The 22742-nt window shown below is 35.2% G+C and overlaps 3 protein-coding genes and 1 pseudogene across 8 annotated transcripts; 3 read left to right on the top strand and 1 right to left on the bottom strand.

Annotated features, from left to right (window-relative positions):
• The first annotated feature begins 3472 nt into the window (after window positions 1-3472).
• On the top strand, window positions 3473-5599 carry LOC107645331 (glutamate-1-semialdehyde 2,1-aminomutase, chloroplastic-like). Of its 2 annotated transcripts, XM_088489996.1 has the most exons (4): window positions 3473-3750; window positions 3854-3997; window positions 4072-4245; window positions 4352-5599. In XM_088489996.1, exons 2-4 carry the CDS (start codon window positions 3878-3880, stop codon window positions 5417-5419), a joined length of 1362 nt encoding a protein of 453 aa, XP_088346122.1. In that variant the 5' UTR covers window positions 3473-3750; window positions 3854-3877; the 3' UTR covers window positions 5420-5599. The 2 variants fall into 2 exon arrangements, with proteins under 2 accessions (XP_088346122.1, XP_016204822.3); XM_016349336.3 differs by having other exon boundaries at window positions 3473-3997.
• A 343-nt stretch (window positions 5600-5942) lies between these two features.
• On the top strand, window positions 5943-10348 carry CPK29 (calcium-dependent protein kinase 29). 2 transcript variants are annotated; one of them, XM_016349338.3, is made up of 8 exons: window positions 5943-6673; window positions 8750-8893; window positions 8977-9129; window positions 9213-9328; window positions 9429-9596; window positions 9708-9835; window positions 9922-10021; window positions 10092-10348. In XM_016349338.3, the coding sequence occupies exons 1-8, from the start codon at window positions 6022-6024 to the stop codon at window positions 10182-10184; spliced, it is 1554 nt and encodes a 517-aa protein (XP_016204824.1). In that variant the 5' UTR covers window positions 5943-6021; the 3' UTR covers window positions 10185-10348. The 2 variants fall into 2 exon arrangements, with proteins under 2 accessions (XP_016204824.1, XP_016204823.1); XM_016349337.3 differs by lacking the exon at window positions 5943-6673 and adding an exon at window positions 6847-7870.
• Window positions 10349-11102: 754 nt separating this feature from the next.
• Window positions 11103-12403, bottom strand: LOC107647892 (LYR family of Fe/S cluster biogenesis protein). Of its 3 annotated transcripts, none has more exons than XM_016351940.3 (4): window positions 12272-12403; window positions 11990-12118; window positions 11411-11572; window positions 11103-11239 (listed from the first exon to the last, which is right to left on the bottom strand). In XM_016351940.3, the coding sequence occupies exons 2-3, from the start codon at window positions 12081-12083 to the stop codon at window positions 11433-11435; spliced, it is 234 nt and encodes a 77-aa protein (XP_016207426.1). In that variant the 5' UTR covers window positions 12084-12118; window positions 12272-12403; the 3' UTR covers window positions 11103-11239; window positions 11411-11432. The 3 variants fall into 3 exon arrangements, with proteins under 3 accessions (XP_016207426.1, XP_016207427.1, XP_016207428.1); XM_016351941.3 differs by having other exon boundaries at window positions 11990-12114; window positions 12272-12397; XM_016351942.3 differs by having other exon boundaries at window positions 11990-12110; window positions 12272-12392.
• A 1351-nt stretch (window positions 12404-13754) lies between these two features.
• On the top strand, window positions 13755-18044 carry LOC107645333 (uncharacterized; annotated as a pseudogene). Its single transcript, XR_015885860.1, has 2 exons — window positions 13755-14161; window positions 15301-18044. The product of XR_015885860.1 is annotated as an uncharacterized LOC107645333 (transcript).
• The last annotated feature ends 4698 nt before the right edge of the window (window positions 18045-22742 follow it).

The following is a 22742-nucleotide window of genomic DNA, read 5'->3' as shown; positions in this document are numbered from 1 at the left end:
TGTATTTTATATTAGTGACTGATTTTGGTAGCTGATTTTAGTGTACACCTAGTATAATCCATTTAAATTAAAGGCGCATATATATATATATATATATATATATATATAAATAAAATTAAAAGTATTTTTGATCATTAAATGTAAATTTAAAAATTTATACAAATATGAAATAGAACTTCTTAAAAAATATTTTTATTAATTATGATTTCATTTTCTTAAAAGTATGGTTTGTATATGATTTTTTTAGTTGTGTTGTATTTTCTATAATTTTGTGAAATCTAATTATTTTAATTTATTTATAAGTATATTTTAATAAAAATAAAAAACAATGACTATAAATATAATAGTTAGCATAAATTTAATGACTATAATAAATGTATTACTTGTATATTAATAATTAGCTATATTTAATCTTCACTATTTAAATTAATCTAATGACTATAAATATATTTAGGGCTGCACACGGATCGGATCGGATCGGATATAGCCTAAAATTTTATCCGATTCGCACTGCACTCATCGGATTGGATCGGATATGATATTTGCATTTTTTTCAGGCGGGATCCGATCCGCAAGTATGCGGATCGGATCATATCGGATATCGAGTATATCCGCATAATTCAAAAAAACTATTTTAAGATTTTGTTTGACTGTTTTTATAAAAAAAAAAATCTAGAAAATTCATTTTTCACCTGTTTAAGCCTATTTACTTCTAAAATATTATCAATAAAAGTTCTCTTGAATAACCAAAAAAAAAAAATAACACAAAATTTAAGTTTAATTATTCTAAGTTGAAGTACAACATAAAAAATTAAAAACAAGCTATCATAAAATTCATAAAATAATACACTAAAATTCATATCACATTAGGGTTTACTTTCTTAAACTATGCTATTTATATGAGATGTGCGGTTATGCGGATTTGCAGATCGAATCCGCAAATATTACTACCAAATCTGCAATCCGATCCTACCGATGTCTCTGCGGATCGGATAATATCCACAAAATTTGAATCGGATGCGGATAATTACCGCAGATATGCGGATATTATCCGATCCATGTGCAACCCTAAATATATTCTCATATTCTCGTATAAAAATCTTATTCTCGTACAATACATTTCCATATATATATATATATATATATATATATATATATATATATATATATATATATATGTTTTGCTCAGTGTTTATGTTCCTGTTTAGTAGTTCTAATTAAGAAAGGCAGGCTTTTCTATCGTAATTGTTGTTAACTAGCTAGTAAATTTGTTCACAATATATATAACTGTACATAGGATAAAGTGACGATAAGATATTAGAGTATAAAACAACCAGTCATATATTAGAAGTTGAGATGATCAGTTCCATAATTGATTCATGAAGAGTGCATATCTATCTATATATTTTGAAACAAAATATGGTTTGAGAAATGCGTTAGCTTGCATGGTGGAAGTATGTAGCTTAGCTGCTGGGAATCTAGAATCTATATTCTATCTTCCCACCGGAAAAGTGGGTTTTCTAGCTGTGTGATTCCTATCTATTGATTGAAACTTATCGGTCAATCCCTTCAAGTGGTGAATGGATATAAATCATATTTTTATGCTTTGATGCGATTAACAGTTGATTATTTGATATCACTTGCCCGAAAAATTGGAAAGAGAAAAAAAAAAAAAAGGAGGTGGCCGGAGGGTGGGGGGTCATATAAGAGAATTTGTCCCATCGTTGCCGTTAAAGCCAAGCCAACACAACAATGTGATTTTGTTATTTGCGTATAATTAAGAATAAAGACTACGATTCTCTCTATTTTTACAAAAATATAAGGTGATTTTTGTCTAAAAATAGTTTTATTTAGAGATAATATGATCTTTTATTAAAAGTTTTGTTAAATAATAACGATAATTATTTTTATAAAAATTTTATTTGTGTTATGTCAAAAAAAAAAAGATTAATGATCAAAATGTCCTTTTTTTTTTTAAAAAAAGAATCGTTTTATTCTTAGTAAAAAATAGACAAATATAAACTTGGGTGTTTATTCTATCATTAATATAACGATGATTTACATTATATATCGTAGAGAAGAATTTTGTTGTCTCCCAGCTGAACGACATTATTTATTTATTTATATGTATTATCTCTTGGAGCACATATTCCGCTAATTTACCTCATACTATTTTTGAAAATTAGTAAGATTAATTTTAGAAAATAAATAAATAAACAATAACTAAATAAAATCAAATGTAATAAATAATTTTAGTTTATAATCTTAGAATTTTAATGATTGAAAAAGAGAAGAATTATATACCTCTAATTGATGGATGATTTATATTGATGAGACTCACTTATAAATTGAGTTTTTTTTTTTAATTCATTTAAATCAAGTCATTCAGATAGAATAATATAATATTTCTTTGAGTAGTTTTTTCCTATATATGATAGAGAGAAGTATGTTTTCCCTCTCCTTGTGATAGAGAGAAGTTGTAATTTTCAAAGAAAGTTATTCAATTGTTTTCATATTTTATACAAATTTCTAATTTTTCATCTTTATATCTTGCTGTGTCATTTGTCTGGTACCTAACAGTGGTATCAGAGCCAAAGGTTGCTAATGAATATATTTTTTTCTTTGCAAGTTATCGTCTAAAAAAAATGGCAGCAAAGTATGAAATTTTAAAATTCAGTGGAAGTAATTTTTCCGTATGAAAATTGAAGATAAAAGACATTATAAAAAAAGATAATTGCGTGAGCAATTGAAGATAGACCTACTAGAATTACAGATTCAGTGCACGACACCAATTTTAGGGACATTTTGGATTTAACTCGGAATGATGATACGTTTGATACTCCACCGTATTATATTTTATGTTCATTCAAAATAAACAAATCCAACGGACCTATTAATAGTTACTAACTTACTATGTATTTTTATGATGCCGTAGATTATCAATTTGATCATACACAAGTACACAACAAACGTAATTTAATAAGCATAAGCTTTAGCTTCATGGGAGGAGGCGTCAAAATGAAATAAAGTTTCACTTTCAAAAGGTAAAAGACAAAAACCTTTTTATTTTTAATTGGAAACATTTTAAATTTCAATGTTGCACTTAGACTCTTGCACAGTTGCACTGCTTTGTTTCAGGAGGAATATTTTAATATTAACTTTTTTTGGTAGTATAATAAGTTAATAACTATTATTGTAATGTATGATTTCACTTGAATTTTGTTCAGTCTGATTTTTTTTATGGTTTTCACTTGTCGTTTGGGTATTGAGACCTTATTTCTGGGTCACGGGTATTGAGATTTGAGACTATATTTGAGTTTACTATAAAGCAATATGAAAGGCTGAAGGTCCAAATTGGTATGTACAGAAATGTGCAGTAAATGGTTTGGGTGAATATCCATATATTTTTGTGTTTAGTACGGATCGGTTGAACCAACCCACACCACAACAACAGATCACACTTAATTGTTAATTCCAATAAGATCACAGTAACTAACTAGTAAGCAGTAACTACTCTTGCCCCGCTCGCACGTAACGCTCACTAAAGAGGACTTGGCTGCTGCTTCAAAAACAGCTAGAAACCTGCTTGAATCATCATTCATCGCTACTCTGATTGTGCAGGAATCTAGTTGACGCTGTTGTTGATTAAATTAATCGCTACTCGGCTTGAATTGAGTTGTTGAATTTGAAAAGCGAGCCCAATCCCATTAACTACACTCTTCGATGGCCCAATTTGACTTTACGCATTAGGTGCCCTACCTACTCTCTCTCTCTCTCTCTCTCTCTCTCTCTCTCTCTCTCTCTCGATCAATCCATGGCTGCTGGTGCTTCTAGTTTTTACTGTATTCCGCAGGCGGGTGCCAAGTCAAGCTCAAGGATGCGATTCTCGCGTGCTTGCAGAATGCAGCAGCAGGTGTCACTCAACAACGACAATAACACCAATAACAACTTGAACTTGTCTCTTACCAAATCCCAACAAGCTTTCACTGCTGCCCTGGTACTAACTATTTACATTCAATTCATACTCAATATTATTACGATGCCACTTTTTAATTAATTTGCAAAAAATAGGATTTGATGCCAGGAGGTGTGAACTCTCCAGTACGTGCCTTCAAATCTGTTGGTGGGCAACCAATTGTGATTGAGTCGGCCAAGGGATCTCGCATGCGGGACATTGATGGCAATCAATACATTGATTATGTGGGTTCTTGGGGTCCTGCAATTATTGGTCATGCACACCCTAAGGTTACCTTTCTTCTGCTCTATTGTTTCCACCACATATTATATCTGTTGACTATGTGTCCATGGAGCAGACCAAAGTCATGTTTGACTTTCATTTGTTCATCATCAGGTACTTGCAGCATTGGCTGACACAATGCAAAAAGGAACCAGCTTTGGTGCACCTTGTCTGCTTGAAAACACTTTAGCCCAAATGGTCATCGCTGCAGTTCCAAGCATAGAAATGGTTCGCTTCGTGAACTCGGGCACGGAAGCATGCATGGGGGCGCTTCGTCTCGCTCGCGCATTCACCGGGAAGCCCAAGATCATCAAGTTCGAGGGCTGCTACCATGGCCACGCCGATTCCTTGCTCGTCAAGGCAGGAAGTGGAGTGGCCACCTTAGGACTTCCAGACTCCCCTGGAGTTCCTCAGGCAGCCACTTCCGATACCCTTACTGCGCCCTACAACCACATATCAGCCGTAGAGAAACTCTTTCACCTTCACAAGGGAGATATTGCAGCAGTTATCCTAGAACCTGTTGTGGGAAACTCTGGTTTCATTCTTCCTAAACCCGATTTTCTTGCTGCCATTCGCAAGATCACCAAGGAAAACGATAGTCTCCTCATATTTGATGAAGTTATGACCGGATTCCGCTTGGCATACGGGGGAGCTCAAGAATATTTTGGCATACTTCCTGACTTGACAACTTTAGGAAAAATAATTGGCGGGGGCTTGCCGGTAGGTGCATACGGGGGGAGGAGGAATATAATGGAAATGGTGGCACCTGCTGGACCAGTGTACCAAGCTGGGACATTGAGTGGGAACCCTTTGGCTATGGCTGCAGGGATAGAAACTCTGAAGCTTATTAGGCAGCCGGGAAGTTATGAGTATTTGGACAAGATAACAGGCGAACTTGTTAATGGCATTCTTGAAGCTGGGAAGAGGGCAGGGCATCCCATGTGTGGTGGTCACATAAATGGCATGTTTGGTTTTTTCTTCACAGAAGGACCTGTGAACAATTTTGCAGATGCTAACAAGAGTGATACAGACAAGTTTGCTAGGTTCTACTGGGGTATGTTGGAGGAAGGTGTGTATTTTGCACCTTCTAAGTTTGAGGCTGGCTTCTCTAGCTTGGCACATACTCTTGATGACATCCAGTTCACAATAGCAGCTGCTCATAAGGTTTTGAGCAACATATGATGAATCAATAATAGTAATTATTTTTTTGTATATGCAATACTTTATGGTTACATATGCATATACTAGTTTTCAACTCCAACTTTTGCATATCAATTTATATACAAGTATCATATAGTTTTGTATTTATTTACTGTCTGTAAAACAATTTTAAAGATTTCTTATTAACTCAACTTAGCACGTGATGTTTTGACTCCACTAGGAAATTCTTGGACGGTGGTTTACTTATTATTCATTTATGCACCAATAAATAATATCTTAGTAAGTTGTAAGAAACTAAGAATCCCATAGATGCGAAGCGTAGGTTGATGGCATTCCAAAGCGTTTATATATATACCTTTTTTATGAGCGAGGTTCAATGATAGTTAGTTTGGCATAATAGCAATACTCCAACAGCAGTAGTCCAATACCAAGAGAAGAGTAATGGAATCAGTTCTCTTGCAGAAATACAAGCATAGGAGGCTTCTTAAGACTAATCCGAGGGAAGAAGGAAAGCATCCCAAAAATTATTGGTGTATTGTGTATATATAATAGGCAAAGGTCCTAAAGATTTTGAGAAAGCTAAGATACAACTGAAACTTGGTGAAATAATAATAACAACAACAATGGGACTGGGGCTGTTCAGGATGTTCAACTGCTTCAGTAGTAAGCCCCGTGAAATTCCGATTATTCTAGGGTCGGAGACGCCGCCGCGGCCAAAGCAGAGGCAGCAGAAAGAAGAGTTGGGGGGCGGGGGGCAGTCAAAGATAGGAGGAATCCTGGGGAGGCCATACGTGGACATAAATACGATGTACGAGATGAAGAAGGAGCTGGGAAGAGGGCAGTCAGGGGTGACATACCTGTGCATAGAGAGGTCGACGGGGAGGGAATACGCATGCAAGACGATTGCAAGAGGGAAGCTGGTGAGGAAGGAAGAGATAGAAGACGTGAGGAGGGAGATAATGATATTGCAGCACCTGTCAGGGCAGCCCAACATAGTGGAGTTTCGTGGGGCATACGAGGACAGGCAGAACGTGCACGTGGTGATGGAGCTTTGCAGCGGAGGGGAGCTGTTTGACAGGATCATAGACAAGGGTACCTACTCCGAGAGGGAGGCTGCCCGCTTGATGAGGCAGATTGTCACCGTCGTCCATGTTTGCCACTTCATGGGCGTCATCCACAGAGACCTTAAGCCTGAGAACTTCTTGCTTGCCTCTAAGGACCCCCTTGCTCCCCTTAAAGCTACTGATTTTGGCGTCTCCGTTTTCATTGAGCAAGGTAACTTATAACTCATCTTAACATAAAACTATTCATACAATGAGATGAATCACAAACTATGTCTAAAAATAACATATATTGAGTGATTGACCGTCTGACCAAAAGGATAGAATATAAGTATAAAAAGCGTGTACCCTACATAATATTAGGTATATAAATAGAGAATCTCTGGTAGCACTGGAAGCACGAAATCGGTCTCTGATTCTCTCTTTGTCTTTCTCTCTCTATGTGCAAAATTAAATAAAGCGGGTTGAGCGTAAAGATAAAAAAAGTGAAGGGAATGATACGATGCTTTGTTTTGGTGTGTGAGGATGGAGTGAAGTGAAGGACCATCTCATCCGTTTTTCAAAGCCAAAGCGAGAGCCAATGCAAAAAAGCACCATACTGTTGGATTGTTTAATCAGTACACACATAACCAACATAACGTAACTAATTAATCTCTGTATCCTCTCTTAGCTAGCTTCTCTTTGTTTCGTTGCCTTTTATCTATCTACTGTGCCCAATTATATAATTAAATGGGGCAGTGCTTCACTAAATCCCAAAGTAATAACAGAATCCCAATCTCATATGAACCCGATTCGCCGCCGCCGCCGCCACAGCAGCGTCATCTTCCAAACAGAAGCAAACAACCGGGGCCTGCATACCGTCCAGCAAAATCAGAGGCGGCCTCGTCGTCATCCCATCAGGAGGGATCCATGATAGGGAAGGCTTTGACGGACATAAACGAATTGTACAGGCTGGAGAGGGAGCTGGGAAGGGGGCAGTTCGGCGTGACGTACCTGTGCACGGAGAAGGCGACGGGAAGACAATACGCGTGCAAGTCGATAGCGAGAAGAAAGGTGACGCGGAAGAACGAGATGGATGACGTGAAGAGGGAGATAATGATCCTTCAGCACCTGACGGGGCAGCCCAACATCGTGGAGTTCAAGGGAGCCTACGAGGACAGGCAGCACGTGCATTTGGTGATGGAGTTGTGCCGCGGCGGCGAACTCTTCGACAGGATCATAGCCAGGGGGAGTTACTCTGAGAGGGAGGCTGCTTCCATATGCAGGCAGATCGTCAATGTGGTTCATGTTTGCCACTTCATGGGTGTCATGCATAGGGATCTCAAGCCTGAGAATTTCTTGTTGGTTAGTAGGGATCAAAATGCTCCTTTGAAAGCCACTGATTTTGGTTTGTCTGTCTTCATTGAAGAAGGTTCGTTTCTTTTGCATTCTTCTCTCCTCTCTTCTCATACTCTACCATTACTTCTTTTTCTCTATCCTTGTTGGATATTCATCATCATTCTATCTTCACATAAATCACATCATATATTTTTCTTACCCATTTTTTATTATTAATAACATCCAAAACTCAGCTTGCAGCCAGAGCATTAAGAACACAAAAACAAACATACAAAATTGATAATTTATTGGCATTGCCAAGTTTTATTTGTTAGAAATTTTTGTATGCTGAGGAAATAAGAATTTCTTTTCGAACAAGGTATAGTGAATACTTAAGAGTGACGTAAAATGTTAGCAAAAAGGGAATTCAATATTTCATATTCCAACTTCTCAATTATATTATATATATTGTTTAATGTTTAGTTTTTTTAAGAAACTTTGGTGAAAAGACTTTAAGGATGAGCATGACCAAGTCTATTATATAAAGTCCGAGTCAACCACGTAAGTAAACGACCTCCTGCATGATAACGACAAGTCAACGGGTAAACGGTTTCCCATTGCAAAAAAGAGCAACTAAAGAAAAGCAGAGAGATAGGGAGAGTGTGTTTTGTGTGTACAGGACACTCGAGTTGAACCCTACAATTTATTAGTAGACCATCATGTCTTGCCATTCAAGTTCCACTACAAGAAGATATTAAGACTTTTGGGACGTGGTTAACAGATAGTCAGATACTATATATATACACACAACAGTAGCAGCAACAAGTCCTTAATTAAAAAGTGTGTTAGCCATGCAACCATTATTAAGTGGTGACAGTAACAATTGCATAATGGCCTAATGGGAGCCAAATTAATTTTGAGGTTGATAACATAGAGATGCAACAATGCTTAACGTGTATTAATAATTGTACAGATAAAGTGTACAAAGAAATAGTTGGAAGTGCATACTATGTGGCTCCGGAGGTGCTGAAACGCAATTATGGAAAGGAGATAGATGTGTGGAGTGCTGGAGTCATTCTATACATTCTCTTAAGCGGGGTGCCCCCATTTTGGGGTGGTAAGTAATAAGTGCATACATAACCCTCCCTCTGTCGCTCTGTTTCGGACTCACTCATCACTATCATTGTTGGACAATTTCAGAAAATGAGAAGCAGATCTTTGATGCTATCTTGGAAGGGAAATTAGATCTAGAAAGCGCACCATGGCCTTCTATTTCAGCTGCTGCAAAAGATTTGATCAGGAAAATGTTAGCCTATGAACCTAAGAAACGCATCACAGCTTCTGCTGCCCTTGGTAAATTTCATTCATTTCTTGTATGAAGCTAGCTATGTATCATAATGGTTACTAAGGTTATTCACATTATGAATATGAATCAGAACACCCTTGGATGAAGGAAGGGGGGGAAGCATCTGACAAGCCTATAGACAATGCGGTTTTAAGTAGGATGAAACAATTCAGAGCAATGAACAAGATGAAGAAACTTGCTTTAAAGGTGCCTTTACAATTCCATTCTAAATGTGAAAAATCACTTGATTATAGTATATTATTTCTTGTGTGTGATATGACGAATACTTTATCTTTGGACATGGAAGGTGATAGCACAAAACCTTTCAGAGGAAGAAATCAAGGGCCTGAAACAAATGTTCAACAATATGGATACGGATCGCAGCGGCACAATCACTTTCGAAGAACTAAAATCTGGTTTGTCCAGATTGGGATCCAAGCTTTCTGAAACTGAAATAAGGCAGCTAATGGATGCTGTGAGTTAGTTCAGTCACATAAATAATATTAATGTTATGCCCTTGATCGAATACAAAGACACATAATGCTTTCAATTTTGCATTTGTATATATGTATGTCGTGCCATGCAGGCTGATGTTGATAAGAGTGGAACCATTGACTATTATGAATTCATTACTGCCACCATGCATCGGCATAAACTTGAGAAGGAAGAAAATTTGTATAAGGCTTTTCAATACTTCGACAAGGATAGCAGCGGGTCAGTACGTAATTATATACTCATTCATTTCATCCTCACATTGATATATATGTTGGTCAACACAATTTCATGACCTTGCTCCTCAGTTACATAACAAGAGATGAGCTTAGACATGCTTTGACTGAATATCAAATGGGAGATGAAGCAACTATTGATGAAGTCATTGATGACGTTGACACTGACAAGGTACGGATATTATTATATACTTCCTATCAGTGTTTCATATTATTCATCGCTGTGATGCTTCATTTTGCAGGATGGGAGGATCAACTACGAGGAGTTCGTGGCTATGATGAGGAAGGGGACATTGGATAATGAAGGGGTTATCGGCAAAGAGAGAACACGATAATCTGCTGAGTTCACTCTACTTTTATGTAAAATTTGAGAGAACTCAACATGTATTACTTTGTAAAGTTGTTTCTCGTGAATAAATTGCAACATGTACCGAAAATAAATAAAACTATGTCAAGAGTCAAGACATATGCTTCAAAGTAATTGCACCTTTGTTATTTATTTACATTCTCTTTACTAGTAATTTGCACAAAAATGATAGAAGATTCGAAAGAAGCTTGCATGAATACACATTTAACAACTCATGCTTAAGTACATTCATATTAAAATAAAAAAAAAAGTTTCACCATCCTTTTTTATGGCACTTGCTTATGGACGCCGCTAACTTCATTATAAACTTATTATATCTAAGAAGTTATCAAATATTTCACTATATTTACTCATTAAAGAAAAATTTAAGTAATCATAGCTAAGATCATGCAAAACCATCGATTTCACTTCTTTAAAGACCACTTTCATCTGCAAGAGATCTCACATGGCTAATTCTTCGACATGATCAGTTAGACTGGTTTGCGAAGAAAGAAAGGGAATGTCAAAATTTTCACATCTAAAATATTTTACTTTTAGTAGCCGATGACAGGCAAAACATTATCAAACGACCTTCAAATCAAGTTCCAAAACAGGAATTTTCAGACCATCCTTTTCGTTTTCATAGAAAAGCATGCTATGGTAATCTTCTGTTGAGATTAACCTTTCCCTCTCCCAGTTCCCACTTTAAACTCCTTATAAAGACAAACCGAATCCAAGGAGACAAAGATGAGACATTTTGGAATGGGGATGTCAAACATTGATGGGAGACGATATGCCCATTATACTTTGTAATCAAGATAACATATGAAGAATTTCACATAGAATACATGTTTGGAACTTGAAAATCCAATATTCACTTTCAAAACAAACAAAAGACTAATGGAATAAAAATAAGTTCCATCTGGTGTCATCCTTCTGTCCAACCCCTGTGACTGAATTCTCAGAGGAGTTTAGCTTTTACATACTTGTCAGTTACATATTTTTTGACTCATAACTCTTAAGGCCAACGGAATTTGGATCAATCTGAAATAAATGGTAAAACCTGTTAGAGTTTGAAGCAGAAGCAAGCGTAACCACTGCAATGAACCAAATACTGAAATACCACCACATAGAGGAGAAATAAATAAATAATAATGCAAGACATTACATTATATTATAAAATTTCTGGAAAGGGGGAGAAATTTCCTTTCATACCGGTGCATATTCACTTTGATCATCAGTGACCTTGCATATCAAGCATTTCATCGAGTCGTTTCAATCTTTCCATTCCTTCACTAATCAGGTATCGGATCCTTTGCTTGTCTTTACAATCCCGATTATTTTCCATCTCTTGTCTAATTGTCTGTCTCAGTTCATCTGTCACATTCCATTTGATCTTAAACAGTTTCATAAAACTTTAAGTGAAACAAAGTAAGGCCAGCCAAACAATGCTGACTATCCAACCTAGACATAGGATGACTAGACCAAATTACACAAACATGTCATGTCCCGTAATTTAATCAAGTTCAAATGTAAAATTATCCAAGTATACTATGCATAAATATATCATTTTATTACTAACATTAGAACCTATTACTCTATTAGGACTATCTTTATATCACAAAATCCGATAAAGAGAATGGCCCAACTCAAGATTCAATGCTTATGCTTGAGTTCCTTTACCAGCGGTCCTAATAAATCACATTACAGTACTTATGAAAACACGAAGCAAGACTACAGAGCTCAAATTTTGAGCATAATACACTTGCACTAAGATGTCATAGAAATGCTGACCTTTAGCAGCAGTAGGGGCTCGAGCAGAAATCCTCAATGCTTGCCTGTAAAGCTTCAAGACTCGAGCGCGAAGAAGGAAGTCCTGCAGATCCATGGAGATAAAACTATCCAGCACTCACCTCTTCCTACCTAAGCGCATTTATCAGAATCAGGATGCCACAAAGAAAGCATAATGCATTCGTTTGCACATTACAGCAAACAGATGGTGTGCTCGGACGTTTTCGAGAGTGTTATGCACAATTGAACAATGCCAAAGCAGAAGAGTGATGTAGATTGCAGTACCTGTGATGGTGATTGTTGAGAATATCGAAGTTGGTGTTACTGGGCTGAGAAAGATGCAGTCGGTTACAGAGAGAAATACGGCGACCAGCCAACCACGACGGCATGGAAGCGTGAAGCTCAACCACCGCGCACATAAAGGCAAATATCTGCAAACACTGAAGCCCAATAATGGTTGGCGATATTAGAGCTCTGTCCAATAATAGGCCCATCTAGACTGAATTGGGCCTAAAAAATACTAGGTGATGATGTAGTTCAAACCACTACTCCGGTCCAAAAATAAAAAACCATCTGAATTTTGGAATTTAATAAAAAACATTGATTACCAAAACAAAATTAGAATTTGATATCATTTTCCAATTGAAAAAAATGTTATATGCACTGCCTTTTTAACTATCTCTATTGGATATCGTTTGCTTTTAATATTAAAAGTGATCGATAAAAAATTAGAAAAAACAAGAGTTTTTTTTGTACCTAAAAGAAGTTGTACAAATGAGGTGCATAAAATAAGTTGTGTCACACTTATACTTATTTCTCATTTTCTTTGTGGTATATTATATGCATTTTTTATGTGCACTTATTTTGAATACTTTTGGTATTAAAAATAATGGGTAAGAGGTGAGAGAAATAAAAAAATTTGTTTTTTATATTATAAAAAGAACAAAAAAAATGTACACAAAAAATAGTACATGTATTATAACATTAATTTTGTCTCTCTCTCTCTCTCTCTAATCTCTATATATTTATACAAAAGATAAATGAGGCCTCTATCATAAGGTAGATTTGGCTGTTTCTAAAGAAGTTTGAAAATTGAAATTTACACTATTTTTTTGTTATTATATTTACATTATTTTTTAAACAAATGAATTATATCTATATATATATATATAGTTTATGGTTATTATTTTTAATTCTTCTTATTATATTTATATTACTCTTATATTAAAAAATCGATTTGTCGAATCACTTATTGAATCTTAATATTTTAATATAAAATATTTATATAATAAAATTCAAATTATTGTTAAATCTTAATAACTAATGTATAACTAGTATATACTAAAAATTTTAATATTTTAAATTTTATTAAATAAATATAGTAATTATTTTAAATATTTTAATCTTTTATTCAACAAATAATTTCATAAATTGATTTTTAAATTATTGAATTCTATCATATAAATTAAATAATAATATAAATTATAATTTAAAAAAATTTAAATTTTAAAATAATTACTATATTATTTAGTGAGATCTAAAATATTACCCTTTGTACAAATAATAGTTTATTGTTAAAAAAAACAGAAAAGAAAAGGAAAAACCCTAGTTCTGAAGTTACCTTAACCCGTTCCTATGCGATTATCCGTCCCGAGCGGGTAGGAACGGAGTGGGAATCGACGGGTTCGAATGGTATTGCCGTTACCTACCCTCACCCCACTCTAATTCTGTCTCACTCTCACAAGCGGCACACCACCCTAGCTCTGAAGCTACCCACCCCAGCCCCATCACCACCGCACGCTCGCCGCCGGCTGCTCGCGTCTCGCCGCGCCTCCCTCCGCCAGTGAGTGCTCGAGCTGTCCGTATTTGTTGCTGCTCGTCGTCCGTGGTTGTTGCTGCCTGCACTGCAGCGCCCGTGGTTGTCTCTGCTCGATTCTGCCTCTCAGTCTCACTGGAGTCTCGTCTCAGTCACATTGCTGGCATCTCGTCGTTCGTCTGTCTCGTCGCCGGCGTCTCAACGTCTCGCGGCCTTCCCTGGGCTCCTCTTCGCCGGCGGCAGAAGCAACTCGTGGGGTTGTCGCTTGCTTCGTCGCCTTCCTTGGGGTCGTCGTTGCTCGTCGTCTTCTGTTTTCGGATCCTCGCCCTCGCCGAGTCGCCGTGGACTGTGGAACGTTGGTGAGTCCCTGCATCATCGCTTACCCTGTTCTCTCTTTTCCAGATTTTCCCGTCTCCCTGTATTTTTCCATGTCGCTGAATTGCTAATCAATTAATTTGCCTTGTTGCTGATCTAAATGTTGCTGTAAATCGTGATTGAACTAGGATTTGTTGAATTTGTTGCTGAAAGAGCTAATATTTTGTTGTTGATGAAAATCATCAGAGTTGAATTTGTTGCTGACTTGCTCAAATAATCACTTAGCCAATTTTTTTGGCTGTAAATCATCTTTGGAGTTAATTTTTTTGTTGTTGAAGATTATCAATGAGCTGAATTTGTTGCCGTAAGAATAGATTTGATTCTTACATTGGCAGTATTGATTTGGTATAATTAGTTGAATTTAGTTTTTTTGAGTTTGTTAATCATTAATTTATTGATTTATATTTCTGTTTTTTTTTTTCTCAGAATTTTTATACTTAGATTGTTATTAATGTGTTTGTGAAGACATGCTTTTGAATTTTTAATTTTAAGCTTCTTTTTTTTGTAATTTTATATTTATATTTAGTTGTGAGCGGGTCAACCAGTTCAACCAATAATTCACTGGTTGACCCAGTTGTGTGATTGGGTCAATTCCCAGTTCGGTTTTGATAACTATGCTTTTAATTATTGATGATGATTGAGTTTGCTAATCCCATCAACAACCATGCATATATAAGGTCATTTTCCGAAGCAGGCAGCATTTTTTACCTGAATGTGTTGCTTGATATTTAAGAGTTTAGGTGAAATGTAAAATGGACGAAAGGGCTACACATGCTGTTTGCTATTTATATTTAGTTTATGCATGTAAGAATGAGGGTAAAGTTGGTCTGAATGATTGAATTAGGAGTGAGTGCCCTGTTTTGTAGTTTATTTATTCTTTGTGCCCTGTATGAGTGAGCATGGGATATGGAATTCCCCCATTGTAAACCAAGCTATGATCGTTGACCAAGATTTGTTATGTTGTTTTGTTGGAAACTTTTCTTTTTCGTTTTATTTTAATTTGTATGTTGGAGATTTAATGTCTATGTTATTATGTTGAATGTTGTTTTGCCACCAATATGTTTCACTGTTTAACTGCTTGTGGTTTGAAGTTTGAACATGACTATGAGTTTTGTTAGAGCAGTTCCAACTCCACAATACTGTCACACGGTTCTTCTCCAACTGTGGCCGCAAAAGCCTTCGTGTTAAAATCTCCGTTCTCAGCAACCACTTCTACAACATACATGCTCTCACTTATACGCTTCAACTTCACAACTCTGTCGATAAACCCTTGTGCCCGCATGGTTGGAGAGTTCTTCTATCATTTCCCCTGATTCTACTCCGATACCTCGATGTGAACCCTTCAAGGTTCGTTCGAATTCATATCTCCATTTGTCTGTGCTTGTTATTATTTTATTTTATTGTTCCGGGCTGTTCTGTATTTCCTTGGTGGCGAGAGTTGGGTTCTGATGGGTGTATGTTGATGTCGTTAACATGTTTAAATGGATGTATTTTTCTCGGAAGCAAACTGCACCCCGGACAGCGATGTTTATCGAGGTTGTATAATTCTGCATCCGGGGCATTGATGTTGGAAGACCAAGTGTTTGATGAAAGTCCAAAATTTGAGCCCAATGCTGTGATGGATTTTGGGGTAACCCGGTCAGTTCCCCGTGTTCCCACAACAGGGAGCGAATTGTTTCCTTTAGTGGGTAAGGTGTTTAAGTCCTTGAATTTTAGGGTTGCAAGGGAAAAAAGGTTTGGGAGTTGGGTTGAGAGCCATGGGTTTTCTCATTCAATCAACTGTTTTAGGATTATCATTCACATATTTGCTCTGGTGGGGATGCGTTTGGAGGTGTTTACTTTGCTTAGGGATATTGTTGAGTTCTGCAATGAGTCTGAGTACGACGCATTTGAATTGTTTTCGGCTTTGCTAGATTCACCCCACCATTTGGAAAGATCAGCTATCGTGTTTGATGTGCTCATGAAAGTATTTGCATCAAATTCTATGCTTGAAAATGCTTTGAAGGTGTTTGTGAATGCTAAGCATGTTGGGCTTGAAAGTGATATAATGTCTTGCAATTTCTTGCTGAAATGCTTGGTTGAAGCAAATAGAGTGGATTTTGTGAGGCCATTTTTTGAAGAATTGAAAGACTCTGGTCCATCACCAAATATCTACACCTATACAATTATGATGAACTTTTATTGTAGAGGTGGTCCTGGGTGGGATGTAAATATTAGACGGGCTACCGAGATTTTAGGAAAAATATATAGTAGTGGGCAAAGGCCAACTGTTGTGACATATAGATCTTATATTCATGGACTTTGTAAAGTTGGTTCTCTTGATGTTGCCTTCAAGTTAATTTGCAATTTGTCATATAGAAACAAGCCTCTCAATAGCCATTGTTTTAATGCTATAATTCGTGGTTTCTGTATAAGAGGTGCAGTTCAGAAAGCTTTTGAGGTTCTAGAAAAAATGAAGATCTCTGGAGTAGTGCCTGATGCTTATAGCTATAGCATTTTAATTGATGCACTCTGCAAGGAAGGCGATGTAGAGAAAAGTCTCGACTTGATGACGGAAATGGAACGCTACCAAATAAAACCATCTGTTGTTATCTACACTTCCCTCATTCATGGTCTTTGCAAAAGTGGGCTGATGGAATGTGCAATAGATTTTTTCAATCGAATTGGTGCTTCTGGTTGTGAATATGATCAAACTGTGTATAAAACTTTAATAGATGGACTTTGTATGGATGGTGATAAGAATTCAGCCACCAAGCATTTGCAGGAGATGATTATAAATAATTTGGTTCATACTACTTTTGGTTTCCGCTTTCTAATTAGAGGATTCTACAAACTGGGACACTATGATAAGGCATTTGAAGCTTTTAATATCATGCTTCGACGTGGTATCTCGCCAGATACCATCACTTGCAATTATGTTCTTAATGGATATTGTAGGGATGGACGCTTGGAAGAAGCATTAAAACTGTTGGAGGAATTATCAGATCATGGTATTACCCTGAACTCACATTCATATAATGCAATAATGTACAGGCTTTGCAAAGAAAGTTATCCAGAAAGGGCATTGGAGCTCTTGCCAAGAATGCTCAAAAGGAATACAGTTCCCGGAGTTGTTAATTATAGTACTCTTATATCAGGTTTTTTCAAACAGTTGAATTTTAGAAAGTCTGTGATGTTATTCACAAGAATGGTAAAGGTAGGGATCGCTTTCAACAACATCACATACACGATTCTTATTAACATATTTTGCCGTAGTGGTCAAATGCATCGAGCTTGTGACATTTTTCTTAAAATGAAAGAAAGAGGTTTGTGTCTGGATGTGATTACATATACATCTTTAATAGCTGGCTTTTCTGATGCTGGAGAACTGAAGGAGGCCGGGCTAATATTTGAGGAAATGTCGAGGGAGGGCTGTCGGCCAAATGTAATTACATATACTTGTTTGATTGATGGATGTTGCAAGTCAAACCAAATAGATTTGGCCTGGCAGCTGTTTAATAAAATGAACAAAGATGCAGTTAAACCCGATGTTGTAACTTATACTGTGCTGATTGCTTGGTATCGTATGCATGGACGGACAGCTGAGGCACATAGCCTATGTTGCGAAATGAAGAGAAAGGGTATTTTTCCGGATGATAAATTCATCAGGATCTGTCGATTTGATACTGAATACTGGCACAACACTTGAAAGTTAGGAGGCTGTACAAAAATTTCTATGATATCCAGCCGGTATGTGTTTTGACATAATTCTACTTGTAGTTGACATACCGAATATTAATGCCAGTTTAATAAACTTGCCTGCTAACTGCTATTTGGTGTAACCCATTTAAAATAGTACAATGATAATTACGTCTGTGTTTCCCAATAGCTGTATCTCTCTTCTAGATCCATTTTATTTTGTGGTTACTTATCATTATTGTACTGATACATCTAATTGCCCCACTTGCTCACAAATGTAATATGTATTCTTTGACACATTTCAACTACCATATGAGATATCATAACAATATCGATGGTTGGTATTTAGTACTCTCATATTCTGTAATAAAATTAATCAAATTAAGATACATTGTTTATTATATATTTGAGTACTAATGTTTACCTTTAGATAAAAAATTATAATATACCGATGTATTCCTTAATTAAACAATACATCAAATAATATAGGAGTTATAAAATTAACAATATAAAACGTCAAAATTAAAGTTTAGCGTACAATTTTTTTAGACATTATTCATCTTTAAAAAATTTATTATATAAATTAAATTTAATGGTCAAAATAATAATAATAATAATAATTTTTTAATATTCCATTTCCATCATACAATATAATATATAATGTAATATATAATATTTATATATTTATATTTATTTAATAAACAAGATTATGAATTCAATTATAAATACTTAAAAAAAATAAAATAAAAAACATTTATAAGATCAATAATAACAAATATAATAAGGAGAAAAAATATATATCTCTTGTTTCTTGTTGTGTATTTTTAAATTTAGGTGAATAGATATATTTTATAAAGTAATAACTATGAAATAAAAATAAATTTATTATTCTAACTCATAAAAAAATTTAATGGGTACTTTTCAACTCATGTTTTTATTTATTATATATTTATTACCAAAAAATATATTTATATTTTAAATTAATGTAGAGTCTGAGTTAAAGAATTAGAAATTAAAGAATATGCATTTGTATTCTTATATTAAAAAATAAATGAAATTCCTTCGTACTTTAGTTTAGTTTTTTTTTTAATTTTATTTATGTTATCATATTTTAGAGTTTTGGTAATGATATATATTTTTTAAAATCTAAAAATAAAATCAGGATATATCTCACTTCAAAAAAATATTAATTACTTTTCTAATGCTTGCTTCAAAAACACATTAAATTAAACCTATTTAACTAGTTCTTATTGGTTATCCAAAGTTAGTTTCAATGTTGGGTATAACAAAAATATAAATAACTAAAGACTATGAACCGCTTGTACAATAGCAAATCTCGAAGGTATAGTCACCAAAAAAAAAAATTAAGTCACCAAAAAAAAAAATCTCGAAGGTATAATTGCAATTCGAGCATTTTCCTTTTAGTTTTTATGTTCCGAGAATGTCACACTATCTGAATTATTGAGTAAACCTCATACCATACTTATCTTTTTTGTTACTTTTTGTTGCCAAAAAAATAAAATAAAATCAAAATACTAAAAGTATAAATGGCAATTGTCTATGACTTCTTTCTTGCCTTAACAGTTAACAATGCACAAAAGTATCAAGATTAATGAAAAATAAACACCAATTATCAATTAAACTCTCAGGAATACATCCATTTTCCTTATATACAGCAGTCAAACCAAGCACAAGAAATCTAAGCTCCAAATTTGTGAAAAGAGACTCAATACATAAGGTTACACTGAATTAAGGTATTGCTAAAATTTTAGCAATAGGTGCTGCATTTACAGGTAAAGGAAAACCCAAAAGAATTAATATTTCTTTTATTAAGGAAACAAAAAGAGAAAATAGACGAGAAGTACGTTGTGATGCATCCATAAAACCAACACAGACAACACAAACCCCAAAGACAAAATCACGTATTATGGACAGCAGAAAATAATGCATTATGCAAACTAAACCAACCATGCAACCAAAGCCCATGTATAATGACAGCTGTAAAAGCCAAGATCTTTCATCACTAAAATTATATAATATGAACTCCACGGCCATATAAATTTATTGAGGAAATCCAACATCTAAAACAACACGTGAGAGGTAAAATCTTAAAGAAAATATTACACAATGTATATTACCAAAGAAGAATTTGATCTTTGAATCTTTGAAGCTTTAGCAAGTTGCCATCTTGTTTGTGCAGTTGCTGCATGAGAATGCTCAATGTTGGACCCAATATCATCTAAAAAAATATAAATTCTTGGCACCAGATCACATGAGAAGTTCTGGACAAATAAAAAACTTGGGATTAAGATATATAGAGATGTACTCAATTAGAATAGAAGTGAAAGTTACCAATCATAGCTCCTGTTCATGTATAAGCACAGCAAGATCTTTAAAAATTTCATTTACTTTACCAATTTGTCGCTGAATTTCTTGAATGCCTTGCTCCCTTCTTCAATGATAGCCTCATTGAAAGCAATCTCTTTATCTAAAAACAAGACCTCCTGCTTGCAGCAAGATAATGCAATAGTCGAGATACTAAATATCACATCATGTCAAATCTAAAAATGTCAAAATACCATTTTGGTCCATGAAAAAATATTAGTTTCTAAGGTAGTGTTTGTTTCTAGAGATTGGAACTGAAACTGGGAGATTGAGACTCAGTATTGTATTTAGTGGTTAAAAACTGAAACTAAAATTCCAATCTCGGGTCACAAAATTCCAGTCCATTCAGTATTAGAAACTGGAGACAGAGGGTAAACGCTGTGATAAAAGATTCTCGAAATTTGCTAATCACGGCTCTTGTTAAGTCAAGTTATTTCCAGTTAGGAGAACTTTTTGCCAGGAAGGGTTCCGAGGTCTTTGCCCAACTCCAAGTCGGCGCCGAGTTCTCACAGACGTTGATGAAGGCCATCGAGTTCAACTCGAAGCACATCAACACCATGAATGTTTACCAATTCGATCGTTTGCGAACTAGCTTCACGGTTGAAGAGTTAGCGGCAGTCCCTGGGCCCAGACAACAAAACTACCAGGTTCTGCTCGACGAAGGCAAGTGTGACTGTGGGTATTTTCAGGCGCTTCATCTTCCATGTCGTTACATCATCGCAGCATGCTCCCATGCAAGAATTGATTAGAGGGGGTTTGTGCATCCGGTGTATCGCACGGAGTCCGTCTTCAACGTATATAGGTCAGAATTTCGTCCGATCGGACATGAGAATGATTAGCCATCCTATGATGGGCCCCGGATTCGGCCCAACCCTAGGATGATGAGAGTGAAGAAAGGTCGACCGGTCAGCTCTAGAATCCGCAACAATATGGATGACGTCGAGCATAATGGGGAGAAAAGGTGCGAATTGTGTCGTAAAACTGGTCACACGCGGAAGACGTGTACTGCTATTGACGGTGCAGGTGCATTGTCTAGCCGACGTTAATTTGACTTTCGTGTAATTTACATTGCTTGAAAAGTTGATGAAAATAAACTTATTTGGCTGTTAAATTCTAATGCAGTGATTCCAAAAACATAGATAACGATATATAATATATGTGTTTAACAAACATCTGTATATACATTATCGCCAAATACCCTAACTAGCCAGTGGAAAACCATACAAATATCTACTAGCCCCTCCCTCACCTATCCCCACGCTGAGGACACCGTCCGTGAGGTCTCGGGTCCAGACACCCACCTGTGTCACATGCAAGTAGTCGAATATCGCGCTGAGCTCGCCCGAGCTGAGGATCCGGGTTAGGCTGATGAGTGCTCATCTGCTCCCTCAGTGCAGCATAGTCCACAGTGGAGGACGATCCACTGGAGGGATCATCAACATGTCGTGGCTGGTATGCTGACTGGGAAGGAGACGTGTGCATCTGTGAGAATGATTGTGCCTGCTGTGAATGTGTTCCAATATCTGCCAACCCGCCATTATATACATCTTAGATAATATAATTTTTTGTATAATTTTTTAATATTATATATATTATTGACTCTTATGAGAAGTTTGCTTATAAATCTATAAAAAAATATTAAATAATTTAATATATTTAATTAAATATATTTATATTTTAATAATTATTTTTACACGACAAATTAGACTTTATGTGAATAACATTTAATATTTTGTATAAGTGTTTTTTTTTTTAAGTCTACTGGTGGTTTTGGGGGAGTGGGGATGGGCATTGGCCCCATTATTCACGAAAATATCCGCCATGGGAATCACAATTTTTTATCTGAATATTATTTCAGTCATTAATTAAAGCACAATTCATTTGATATGCAATTATTTGTTAACAAAAAAAATTACTCAAGAAATAGAAAAGCATCCTCGTGAGGAGGGAAAAAAAAGCATCTTTGACCAAAAATTAAATAAAAATAAATACATAAGGTGAGATGGCTAAAAGACAGAATGACTAACTGAGATGTGCATATCCATTATCCAATCCATCTAATTTTCATTTATTATCATTCTAAGTATTTTTTTGTTAACGCGGAGACTAATTTTTGTAAATAATATAAATAATAAATTTAAAAATTAATCTAATAAAATAAAAAAATATTTTATCTTAAATTATTTTTTAAATTTTAATATTAGAATAATTATTTACATATCTAAATAAATTAAATATTTAATCATTATTAACTGTACATGAGTAAATCGAATCAATAATCATCCAATTAAAAATAATGAACATAATTATTTGTATACTTCTTAAATTGAACATTTAATATATTTATTATTTATGTTATTTAATATTTTTATTATTTACTTATATTTTTTTTCTCCTGTCCTTTTTTTTTTTTTTTTTTACCAAAAATAGGAGACTCGAACCCGCAACCTCTTAAGTAAGTATGGGGAGTCTATGCCCATTGGCCCTGTCTTTCAATTATTT

Source organism: Arachis ipaensis, chromosome B6, assembly GCF_059453495.1.
Source record: "Arachis ipaensis isolate K30076 ecotype BB chromosome B6, ASM5945349v1, whole genome shotgun sequence".
NCBI lineage: Eukaryota > Viridiplantae > Streptophyta > Magnoliopsida > Fabales > Fabaceae > Arachis > Arachis ipaensis.
This window is presented reverse-complemented; position numbering and strand designations above follow the sequence as displayed.

What these genes read in the sequence shown, in the direction of transcription:
- LOC107645331 (XM_016349336.3), top strand. Translation starts at nt 3,815, where the DNA reads ATGGCTGCTGGTGCTTCTAGTTTTTACTGTATTCCGCAGGCGGGTGCC. An exon ending in AAGCTTTCACTGCTGCCCTG is followed by an intron (nt 3,998 to 4,071) that starts GTACTAACTATT and finishes TGCAAAAAATAG; the next exon opens with GATTTGATGCCAGGAGGTGT. An exon ending in TTGGTCATGCACACCCTAAG is followed by an intron (nt 4,246 to 4,351) that starts GTTACCTTTCTT and finishes GTTCATCATCAG; the next exon opens with GTACTTGCAGCATTGGCTGA.
- LOC107647892 (XM_016351940.3), bottom strand. Translation starts at nt 12,083, where the DNA reads ATGGATCTGCAGGACTTCCTTCTTCGCGCTCGAGTCTTGAAGCTTTAC. An exon ending in AGCCCCTACTGCTGCTAAAG is followed by an intron (nt 11,573 to 11,989) that starts GTCAGCATTTCT and finishes GGAATGTGACAG; the next exon opens with ATGAACTGAGACAGACAATT.
- CPK29 (XM_016349337.3), top strand. Translation starts at nt 7,189, where the DNA reads ATGGGGCAGTGCTTCACTAAATCCCAAAGTAATAACAGAATCCCAATC. An exon ending in GGTGCCCCCATTTTGGGGTG is followed by an intron (nt 8,894 to 8,976) that starts GTAAGTAATAAG and finishes GGACAATTTCAG; the next exon opens with AAAATGAGAAGCAGATCTTT. An exon ending in TTCGACAAGGATAGCAGCGG is followed by an intron (nt 9,836 to 9,921) that starts GTCAGTACGTAA and finishes CTTGCTCCTCAG; the next exon opens with TTACATAACAAGAGATGAGC.